Below are 12,387 nucleotides of genomic sequence, written 5' to 3'. Positions count from 1 at the left end.
GAGAACAATACTTTTTTTTTTTTTAAACATCTACTTGCCCACTCCTACTTACTTGAAAGATAGCACTTTGTTTACGCTTGTACTAACTTTCATTCCACTATGAAGCAGTATAAGAGACATTTGAGGACACTTAGTGCTGTAAAAGCTCATTTATTTTCCAGAATGTAGCAACCAGCCCAGCTTGTAGAGAGCGGAGGATGTCATCATGAAAGATGAACTGCATTATAAAAGCAGAGTGGTGAATAGAGAAGATTGTAAAATGTAAAACAAGACATGTTTTATAGTTATGCGTGATAAAGAGAAAGAATTCAAGATGAATGATTGCAGCAATTGCCATCAAGAAGAATGACGACGAGGGCTGAAATTGTTCCAGAAAGTTACCCGGCCTCCCATCATGATGTCACTGAAGATGTAGAAGCCACAAGGATGTAAGAACCAGCAGGCGAATCGGCATGCATGGCCGGCTTCCAGAACACTTCCCCGCTGTCTTCTGGACGACCTTTCAGACTGTAACCTTGGGGTGTGAGGCAGTGCCAGAGAAAGCTAATAAAAGCAGTGACACACCAAAAAAAGAACAAAAAAAGGATAACAGTAGAGCCACAATTAATCAGAGGAGAACCCAGGAGCAAAGAATGAAGTAGTGGAGTTTCAGATGAGGTATGAAGTCTGCGAATAGGGTGAGATCTCCGTGGGGTGAGAAGAGATGAGAAAAAGATGTAAGCTTAATAAACTACAGCTATTTTGGGTTTAAAGGGATAGATCAGATTATTTAATTTGGTTTTATGGGGTACTTATGGGACAACTGCAGGCCCAGTTCTGCATTACACCCTCGGTTTAATATTTTGCACCCTTAGTCGAAATTTGAATAATAAATGCCAAGTGCAAGGTGGTAGATCTGGCATCCGTGGTGTCCGCAGCTGTTCATGTACGCCTCCGTTTGGAAATATATTCAGGGTGCACAGATTGTCTCCTTGGGCACCGTCTATTTTGATTCACGTATGTGCAGCAATGCAATGTGCAAAAGGCACTGGAGCCCTGGTAACAAGACACCTCCTTCACAAAAAAGCATAACAACAAGTTATAACAGACTAGTCTGATGAGTGTACAGGTCAGTACGGTCATACTGAATCAGCCTGGTGTTGTTTTCAGTAACAGCACTGCACTCACAGAGGCTGCGGATATATTAACGTATAATTGGTGCTGTTCTGACTCATAAACCAAATTGTTGATGACAGTCAGACCCATGATACCAACTACTTTTCACTGCTGTTACCCACCCACACTATAGATATTAGTGTACCTCCACTAATTTCAGATGCACTTCCAATCATTTTGTTCTGGAAACAGGCCTCGGAAACCACTCTCTCCAAACCAACCAAACTCCATGGATGAAATCAATGATTTTACCTTGCAGAACATGGAAGGTACTGGTCCACTGCTCGATTGGTTTGTGTTATTGTGTGACTTAAGTGTTTTAAATGGATAGTTTGGATTCACTAATATCGCACAATAACATGAATACAGTAAAAGATTGAGGCTGCGATAGACTAGCAACTCCCATGTTCTGCGAGGTAAAATCACTGTTTTGCCTAAGGACTTCTGTTGGTTTTGAGAGAGGATCATTTGGCTTATATAGCATGGTTTCCCATCAAAAAAGGTTGCCTGATGGCAAGATAAAGCGTTGAAAATATTCTAAATGCAGAGTACACTTAGACTTTTTTTTTTTTTAGATGCACCTATTTTTAGGTAGCTAAGATATGTTGTTACATTGCTTAGCTCCTGTGTTGATACTGCTCTCTGCTTCTCCAAACTGGAGGCATAGCCTATACACTGACCATCGATAAGTACCTCACACAACCCCACATTAAATAACCCAGACTACACCTTTAAAGAGTCCACTTTGGAGAAACTTGAGAACGCAGCTTTGCTCTGAATTATTAATGGAGCCTTTGATTCTCAAAGCCTGGACTCACACAGTACTCACACAGGGAGACTCAACAGACTCTACACACACACACAGAGATTTAAGTAAAACAATACCAGTAGACATATTGCCTCAGATCTCTGTGAGCATTCAGGACTCTGTAATGAGCCCATAAAATAGTATTAAGCTTTCCCTGCATGATCTTTTCTTGATGTGCCTCACTGTTGCATCAGTCATGTCTGTGAGTGTGTGCAGCTGTAGCAGGACTCTTTGGCTCCATGGCGACGTCACTAATGTACTGTAATGTAATGAAACTGCTGCGGAGCCACTGTGCAGTCCAGATCGCCACAGAGGCTTTTACTTCGCATTATGAGCCTCCCTCATTGCCAGCGCCACAGGAAGGCAGATATATTACGGTGCTGCTCTTTGCTTGTAAAGGGGCTGGTGGTGCACTGAAGCGCTGCCGGTGTTTATTTGAGAAGAGAGATGATTTCCAAGTTTAAGCAGAAGCCAGGGTGATGTTGCTTTTTCTCCGTCTCTGAATTGAGAGATAAAAAAGAGACAGACAGAGGGAGTGTGACAGAAGGGACGCCAACAAATGAAGAAATACAAGACCTCTTCTGGCTTATGATATGTGGGGGCAGGAGCTCAGTGGCAGTAATGCTTTCTGACTCCTGCAACCATCCACCGCCAAAACCACCAACCGTTTCACCTCAGGGGGAAAACAAGTGCGCAGGCCAATGGCAGGGAAAGAAGCCGCATGAAAGAAGGCAATAAGCAAAACACAAACAGACAACACTGGTTCAGCAGGACGTGCAGAGTTGGAAATCAGCACCAGTGCCAGGCTGGATTAACCAGCTATCATATTGTCCTTTTTTCAAGTCCTTAAGTCTGTTTTTATTAAAGATCGGGAGAAATAAGTAATTCTCGGGTCATTTTTTGACACTGAACTTGCCGCATTTGAGATACTGAGAATACAGATTATACTTCGGATCTTTCATGTTACGAAACAGCAGAACTGTTCCTGCTGCTTTCCCACTTTTTGATACTTTTTGATATTGACTGTATGTAAAGACAAAAATGAAGCCAAAATATCCCGGATATGAGCGCTGCCATCTTGCATGGCTGTTCAGCATGACATGAAACACCCTTTTTATAGCATTCAAAAATCTATTAAAACAAAACTTGTCAGAAAAATGAACACTTGTACATACATCAGCACGATAAAGAGTTATCTAAAATGACAGAAACCACGTTGGGGGGAAAAATTGACATGTACTTAGATTCTTTAAGTTTGGCACATGTATCATTTGGTAACTTTAGCCACATTTCCAACCAAAGTATTTGGAACCAGGAACTACTTTTCACCAACTAAAAGGTTCCTTCAGCCTGTTGTTGTCTTGATTTCCACTGTGGTTTAGACCCGCAAAGATTAAACAAATTAGTCCACTGACATGAGAAATCAGCGGCTGTTTTAACACTTCTTTTTTTTTTTTCTTTTTTTTAACAATGGCTGCGTATAACATTACAGACAAGCATCATTATCTGTTGTATGCTTTCTTCCATTTTGTTGTATTTGTCACAAAAAACTAACAGGTTTGTGGCTGTAAATTTCTAAAAAAAGGAGGCTTAAATAAATGCTGTGAGCACTCAACCAGAAATGTTAAGTGCAGTGTCCTTGACTTAATTTAGACCCTGGTCCCTACAGTGGAAAAAAAGTTTCTCCAAAGGTTCTCCATCCCTGGGGGAAGTTCCTGGAGTGTAAACCCAGCTATGAGGTGCCATTTATGACCTGTGCTGCAACCAGCCACCAGGGAGCAGTCGAGATGTTTTGGCTTCATTTTCAATGACAATTTTCATCAGTTAAATAAATGAAAAACTGACTGCTAATCCTCGATTCTTAAACACTTTTCTTTTGTCAGTTTAAGGTTCAAGTTGTACTAAAAATTGTCAGAGCAAAATGTCCTTTGAGTATAGCACAGCAGTAGCAGAAACTAGTAAATTTGGCAACAGAATTAAACTATTTTGATAACTGATTAATTAAAAGTTAAAGTAATTTTTCATACAAAATGACAGAAAATACTGTTTTCAACCTCTCAGATATGGAGATTTCCCACTTGTCTTTGTTTATTATCATATTAAACTGAGTGTCTTTGGTTGTAGACTGGCAGAATGAGACATTTAAAGACATCACACTGGACTATGAGAAACTGAGATGCACAGTTTTACATCATTTGTGATGTTACAGCCCTGTATAACATCACAATTAACATTAATTAACTGTTGCTTTTTATCTAAAATATGCAGGTAAATAACAAACAAAAAAACTGTCTTATTGATGTTTTCATGGTGTGTGTTTCCTCTAACAGGTCAGCATCTGCTTGGAGTGCAACAGCAGCAAGCTTCGAGGCCTGAAGCGCAAGTGGATCCGCTGTTCAGCACAAGCCACAGTCCTCCACCTCAAGAAATTCATCGCCAAAAAGCTTAACCTGACATCATTTAATGAGGTACAGATAATAACACGCTCTGCCAGCCCAGAAAGAAGTGAGCTGAGAGGAGGCCATTGTGAATCTGTCACAGGCTAAATGTAGCTTTAGTGAAGGTCTTCAACTGTGAAACTACAGAGATCACAGGATAAAGAAACAAATTCCAGCTAATAGTTGTTTTTTTTTTTGTTTTTTTTCCTCTGCCTAATTACAGTCCTGTACATGTCAGTAACCTTTAAACTAACATTTGGTGCAAGTCAAATCGTTCATTGCTCAAAGCTAAAGCTGACCTGCAGGTCGCACCAGCTAATATTCTGAAAAGGTCAGGCTGCACAGGGCATTTTGAAGTTTTGCATCAGTCTGCTCCACAAAAGGAAAAGAAAGTGTTGAAATGTTACCCCTCATCTAGACTGCAGATGTGATATTGCTTGCATGATGACTGTGATCACACCACACTGAAGTATTTGTCTATACAGGCTTTGTATTGTCTGCACATTTCAAAGCGTCCAGAACAAATGAACGCCAAACTTTTTGTGCGGTCTGCAGTTTTCATTCGATATGTGTGAATAATCCTGATCTATTTTCCATCAGCATAATGCATGAACACTGCAATGTGTTTGTGTGTGCGCACAGATCGGGTGTGGGTGAGAGAGCCCGTGACTGCGCTCAGAGCAGACAGGTCTTGGCGATCTGAGCAAAGAGTTTGAAAAGTAGCAGTGAAGTTGTCTAGTGGCAGTAAATGTACCATTTGCCCACAAAAGCATTGCATAAAAAGAGAAAGAAGTTCCAGTTTCTTGTTTCCGAGCTGCTCTGCAGCACACTCTGTTCTGCCTAGGTTGTAAAATTTGGTTAAATTGCATTTTCAGTGTATTTTTACTGAGCACCAGCCTTGTGTTTACATGTGTATTCTCAAAAAAAAAAAAAAAAACTTGACTTGAGATGCAAGATGCATGCTGCTGGTGCAGACAGCTGCATTAACAAAAATGAAAGTATTTCTGTTGTGTCAGACGTGTGAAAAATGCATCCGAGTCTCTTGCAGTCGAGACGGTGTTAGAAAATCACCTGAACTCAAAGAATCTTGAATGGGTTGTGGGAAAAGATAAGAGTGAAATATTGGTTCTCAGTTCAAGGAGTTTTAGTCTGCATTTATTTTCAGTTAATTTCTCTATTAAACGTTTAGTCTGTAAATGTCAGAAAAGCCCAAGATAATGTCCACAGATGTCTGATTTTGTCCACAACCCAAAAAGAAAGAACCAGAAAATGTTTGCATTTAAGAAACTAGAATCACAGAATTTTGACTTTTTTTTCTTAAAAACTTACTCAGACTGATAAATTGAATATCAGAATAGTTCATAATTAATTTAATAATTGATTAATAATCAATTCAGTTAATTGTTTCAGCTGTAAATGAGTGTGACTATGGATCATTGTTCTCAGTTCCTGTGCTTGTTAAAATCAGACAAACTGGCATGTTTTTCTTTGTTTAAAGTGGATTTGTATCAGTTTGGAACAAATCTTTTTAATTCTTGGCGTTTGTTTGGACGTGTTTGGAGCACCAGCTGGGCGGTGTGGGCCATGTGTATCAGAAAGTTTAGCTAAACACAAGAAAGTACATAAGGGTCAGTTAATATTATATATTTTCCAGCACTGACTCATAAAGGCCTTTGTGTTATATTTAGCAGGAAACGAGCCCTTATGATATCTCGATGTGGTAATTTTTCTATTTATTGTCTTTACCGCCCCGCTCAGAGCAGCAGGGGGGAGTCGTGGGCGATAATTTGACAGATGGATTTTCAGAATGCCGTGAATAATCATCACAGACGCCTTTGTGATGTCTATTTTTTTATGTTCTGTCTTCCTTTTTTTACTGGCTGTCACAGAGATGAGTGGGCAGGCTCCATCATATCGTCGGCCTCCATTGCACAAGTTTGGTGAGGCGGCCGCTCTCCCCACCAGCCATTGTTGTCCTTTCTATTGACTATCAAAAGCTGTTGTTCGAACGGATTCTGTTTTCAGCGGCGAGCCGAGCAGAGCCTTACAACACTCCGCTTTGTCAGAGAACAGTGCGCTATTTACTCATTCCTCGTGTTTGTAAACCCTCCGTTGTGGTCCTGTCACCCATCTAAATGTCTCTGCAGGAAGTGAACGCCTGCATAAAGGAGCAGAAGAAACTGACCAGCCTCTTTAAGAAACTTTACTTAACCTTCCATGCTGACTGTGTATCTTAAAGTCAGGATATAGGAGATATTAACTCATTAAGGACCTTTCAGTTAATCAGAAAAATTCCAAATCATTACAATTGCAGGTGGGTGGTTTTTACTGGGCACCCATGATACGTCAAAAACATATGTTTCCTTCTTTGATTCATTTTTATAGTTTGAAGAGTCCTGAGGAGGAAAAACTTTCAAGTGTATCACAAGAAAGAAGCAAACACTTGGCAAAAGTTAAAAAACTGATTTTTCTTCGTCTCTCTTTTCCTGTTAATCATCTTGTGATCCCTCAGATTCCCCTTGTGAGAATTTGAGGGCTGCTTTAGAGAATGCTTTTATCTCAGTCTTAATATAATGTGCAATCGCTCTCTTTATCATCTATAGGCCTGCAGCTACTCATTATTTATAGTATTATTATAGTTTTATTCAAAAAAAATACTATACTAGTACCAATGCCAGTATCCTTAAAGTGACAGTTCTCCCAAGAATTAAATTTCACTCAATGTCTTCTCACCCCTGTGCTGATGAGAGGATGGGTGAAGATCTCCAGTTCACTCTCGGAGCTTCAGTGGAAAACAGTGTTGCAGCCGAATCCAGTACAATTGAAGTGAATGGTGACCAGTTTTAAAATGTAAAAAAATAACACAAAAACCCCCCACAAAATGTCTCCATACTGCTTGTGTGATTTAATCCAAGTGTCTGTAAGCAGCGACATTAAATTTTGACCCCAAAAAAGACGCCATTTACACCATGTTTTTAGCCTAAATGTCAACTGTAGCCTCTCAGACCTGATCCACCTGCACACGTCTGAAGCAGGTACACAGGCTCTCGCCCAAGCGGTGTGGCTGCAGCCAGTCCTCGCACATTTTCTTCTTTGTTGAAAGCTTGCTAAGTCAACTGTGCGTGTAACAAGTCACTATTTCTGAGCAGATCTCTCTCTGTTGTCTGAGTCGCTTCCAGGTAGCATGTAAATACAGATGTGAAGGTGTCGCGAGATCTCGTATATCTTTTGTCACTCCAATGGCAATGAACTGAGAACGTTAGCAGTGCTATTACTGTAGAAGTGCTGATGAAGTGTCCACAGCATCTGCTAGTATCAAATGGCGCAAAACAGTAAATGACATTGCACTCAACTCCAGCACACCATAATCTTGCAGTGATTGGCTCCAAGTTTTTCAAGATCTCTGTACAAAACAGATCAAATACAGGTATTGTCGTAGGATGATAATTTATGCACCAATGTACAAACACCCACTCGTAATTATTTACGTTATTTGGTGATCTGCAAATTATTTTCTCAGTTATTTGCACAGGACAAGTATTACTAGAGGAGCTTATCTGATTTAGAAGGTACCACCCTCATGTGGATAAGTTAAGTTTGTGTTTTCCTCAATTTTACTGACCTCATTCCCTCGATATGATGTCAAGGCTCTGATGTCAGGTCTGTTAGAAGACAGAATATATGTTCATGCTGCCCTGCACGTCATCCATGTCATCATTTAAGATTTCGCTCTTCTGATGAATTTGAGCTTGTTCTTTCTGTAAGCGGATCTCCATGCTGTGTAGCCAGGCACCCAAAATGATACCAGATTAGTAACGTATCCTGTTTAATTCTAGACTGGGAAAGAGGAAAAAAAAGGCATAGAAAACAAAAAGAAAAAACATGACCACAAATAATTCAGATACTGAGTTGCACAGGACTAATGTGTTTGGGGTAATATTATAGGTAATTTTGCAGTAGAATTTTTAATTTACAAATTACATACATGGAAGATTCTCACAAGATGAAGATGACTGATAACCTCCACAATTATTATAAATCACAAGATGTTCCCCAGGTCCAGAGAGAATAGGGCCTAACTGGTTAACCATTTGGGTCTATGAAGTGTCAGAAAAGTGGTGAAAAATGCCCCTTGCAATTTCTTTTTTCACTGAAGAAGATCTGCAAGTTTTTTGATGAAGATTATCAGCATCATTTCAAAGCTGTGATGCACCACCTTCTGGTTTGTACAAGGAAATCAAATAGCTTCCCCCCCTCAATTTTCTTTTATTTTGACACAAAGGCCCTCATTGACTTTCAAGATGAGATCACAGCTCTCCAGCCCTCCCTCTGGATTATTTTTTTTTCCTAGTCACAGATCTGGACAGTTTCCACCGCTCTGTCAGTGCTGATAAAGGCCGACTGCTGTGTATCCATCAGAGCGTCCTTCCAGTCAGAGCCAGCAGGTGGCGCTGTGGCAGTGTTTGTCTGCAGCCTCCTCTCCGTCTCACAGTATTGACTGGCAGATGCAGATGTGAGGTGCTGCTCAGCAGAATATCAATGTTGATTTCAGATTTTCCGAGCCAGCCTCGTGCTCAGTATTGAATGTCTGTGATCCCCCCCCACACACACACACACTGCTGCTGCTACTGCACAGGAGCCAGGGGCCGCTCCGCATCTAAATAAGCTTCCCACAGCTTCCTCTGTAAAAAAAAAAAAAAAAAAAAAAAGCAGATAGGTGATGGAAGTTTAAAGTCTACATGACGCTGCTCAGGTGCAGCAGTGTTTGTCATAGATTAGTCTCCGTAGGGAAATGGAAGTTCATTTTCATTCACATCTGAGGTCAGAAATTGTTCACTAATTGTCTCTTTTGTTGTCTTTTTACAGCTGGACATTTTATGCAACGAGGAAATCTTGGGAAAGGACCACACTTTGAAATTTGTTGTTGTGACAAGATGGAGATTTAAGGTAACACATCCCTCAGAGAGCTGATTATTTTGACATGATGTAATGATCATTTTGTATTGTCTGTTTTAAGTTGTATGCCTGTTTAGGTTAAATTGCTGTATGAAGGTATCTCGGCTTTGTTGATTTATTTGCCTTAAATTATTCAGTTAATTCTACACAAACTGACATATTAGGATGCTGCCATCAAACAATTAAAAAGTAAAAAAAATTTAACAAATCATACTAAACTAAACAGAAAAAAACAAGTGTTATGTTTTGTGTTTTCCATTAATATGTCAGCCAGCTAAGTTGAAATGATTTAACTGAAATGCATTATTGGTGGATGACCTCACCAACTGGCATTCAATAAGCCCCGTCCCCCTTAGTAATCATTGCTACATCTGTCAAGCTTTACTTTCTAGAATTGCTTTTGTTATAGCAGCGTATAACTGTTGCTAATTTACCACTCACAATATGTGGTTAATCATTTTCAGTTGGACTAAGATGCCCTCTCTCTCTAGGGTATTTTATCTACTGTAGCTAGCTTACTGGCTACTCAGTGTGAGGTTAGTTCTGAATGAGCTCCCTGGCAGATGTTGTTTTAATGCTTCCAGGTGACTCATAGCAAAATGTTGACTGCATGCATGAGAGTTGCTGTATTGCAGGTTACAGCAATTCGACTGTAGGCCCTAGGAGAGTTGTCGTGAACCTTAAGTTAGGGATAACGCACAGTGAACAGGTCATTAATTGTGAAATAAACTCAGACAGGGGGATGCTGGACCCCAACACCAAGGATCTTGAACCATCCTAATTTATTTCATATTATTACATGACTTTGTTACATACTCAGTTCTGACTGTATAGCACACCATTGCTATGAAGAGCAGACCATTGCTCTGGAGGCTGTTCAAATCATAGACTCTGGAGGAACAATAAGATGACTTTTAAACCCTTGAAATAATTTTGAAATAAATATTTTGTGTCAAATTATATATATTATTTTTGGTAGCTAACCATGTATTAAGCAGAATAATGTACAGTGAACAGGTCATTATTGTGAAATAAACCACTTCAGGATATTCAAGACCCCTCTGCTTCATGTTGGGATCCTGCATCATCCTGCCAGGGTTTATTTTGCAATAATGACCTGCTCACTGTACATTATTCTGCTTATTACACCGTTTCTTACTGTACCAAAAAAATCAATAATTTGACACGATAAAAAAATATTTAAAATTGATTTACTGCTCCTCCAGAGTTTACAATCAGAACTGCGACCATAGCAACAGTCTCTTCTTCATAGCAACGGTCTGTTATACAGAAATAATGTCCATAGAGTGCTGTAATTAATAAAGCCATGTGATAGAAAATGAATACTCGATGCCTCTTTTGTGGCACTGTGAATAAAAAAGGACAACAGAGGCTGTTTGATACTATAAAAGAAGTGCCATTTACTTCCATTATATTGGAGAGAAGGCAGACATCTTGACAGCTGATGTCTCCAAAACTGTGCAACTCTCACCAAAGTTATCTAGATGGATAAAAAGCACTACAGGCCATTGGAAGACTATGTATTTTGGATTTTGGGATGAACTGTTCCCTCAAGGAGGACAAAAACTGTATACTGAGGTTGTGTTTTTGTTTTTCCCTGCAGAAATCCCCCCTCCTGCTCCATTACAGACCCAAGATGGATCTGCTGTAGCTAAAACGGACACAACGGTTGTTTTTTCTTTTTGTTTGTTTTGGTTTTTTTTTTGCCCGGTGGCCGCAGACTGTGCCGAAACCTTTTTATTTATGCAAAGACGATCAACCAACACCAAGCAAACACCCGACGGTAAAAGTCAACACAAGCCAGCAAATCGGGATCTTAAAGGGGGGGGAGGGGGACAAATACAACAAAAAAAAAACTGGCAACCTCCAGCACAGATACTGCATCACTGGTGTGTTTTTAGGAACTAAAACAACCATTTTTTTGTCCGCTTACATCCTAGATATGTGAACAAAAAACAAAAAACAAAAAAAAAAAAGAAAAAAATGGAGAGAAAGCATATATTTATACTTTTGTACAGAAGAGACACATGGAACCAAGACACTACTGGTGCTCTGTTTACACGCGAACAAGATGTCGGGAAACACGTGACCGTCTTTTTGAGCTTCATGCAGATTTCATCCTCCTGAGACAATGACTGAGCGCAGAGGAGGACGTTTTTATAAAAGGTGTTTTTTTTTCTCTCTCTCTTTTTTCACAATACACTCGACACGTCTTGGGAGCACAGAAAGTATATGGAAAAAGTTATATAACAGGCATCAATTTTAAGCTGTTTATCAAGTAAATTGTCTCTGAATCTTTTTTTTTGTTTGTTTGTTTTTTAATTTTCATTTTGTTGGCTTTGTCTAATTTGCTATTGGGTTCTTGATGATTGTCAATTGTGAATAGGCTAAAATGTTTTGTGTAGTAATTTATGTTCTATATACCAATATTGTACATAAAAATGTCATTACAGAGAGAGAGATTGACGAGAGTAAGAGAGACTTTAGACTGTTAAAAGAAGAGAGTGGATCCCAGAAGTGCTATCTATATTTTGGGCGATAAGTTGTCCGGAGGTGATAAATTAGGATTTTTAAAGACAGACTCATTATCAGTATCAAAATATATAAATGCATCTTTATGTTGTCTGACAAAGACACAAAACAAATATATCAAATCCTCTGCTGTTTGTGTGTATGTGGGGTCTAAGTATGTTACATTGCTCTCATAAGCATTACAAGAGTTTAGGGCAGAGAAGAAGAAAGCTTCAAAACCCCGCCCCCGTGCTCCTCATCTCACCTGCCTTCTATGGAATACAGCTATAGTTGTCTTTTTCTGTTTTTTTGCTGTTGTTTTTGGACATCATTATCAGCCAGTTCTGTCTTAACAATAATGCTACACAGAAAACACTCATGTTCCAAAATGCCTGCGAGACATAAAAATGCAATATTTTGGCAGCAGAGAACATTTTTATTGATTTTAATCTCTCTGTTTTTGCACCGTGCAGTCCTTAATACCCACCCTTGTGTGTT

General features: G+C 39.5%; 1 protein-coding gene across 1 annotated transcript in view; it reads left to right on the top strand.

Moving 5' to 3' along the window:
• Positions 1-12,319, top strand: part of pcgf3 (polycomb group ring finger 3) — a 96,004-nt gene extending 83,685 nt beyond the window's left edge. Inside the window, exons 8-10 of the mRNA XM_084719774.1 lie at positions 4,294-4,431; positions 9,268-9,348; positions 10,982-12,319. Of these exons, the coding sequence (XP_084575900.1) occupies positions 4,294-4,431; positions 9,268-9,348; positions 10,982-11,029 (267 nt within the window). The 3' untranslated portion in view covers positions 11,030-12,319. The remainder of the gene's footprint in view (positions 1-4,293; positions 4,432-9,267; positions 9,349-10,981) is intronic.
• The last annotated feature ends 68 nt before the right edge of the window (positions 12,320-12,387 follow it).

The sequence above is a fragment of the Lutjanus erythropterus genome, chromosome 5 (assembly GCF_056507025.1).
Source record: "Lutjanus erythropterus isolate fLutEry1 chromosome 5, fLutEry1.hap2, whole genome shotgun sequence".
NCBI lineage: Eukaryota > Metazoa > Chordata > Actinopteri > Lutjaniformes > Lutjanidae > Lutjanus > Lutjanus erythropterus.
The sequence above is the reverse complement of the archived record's forward strand: the minus strand, read 5'-3'. Positions and strand labels throughout refer to the sequence as shown.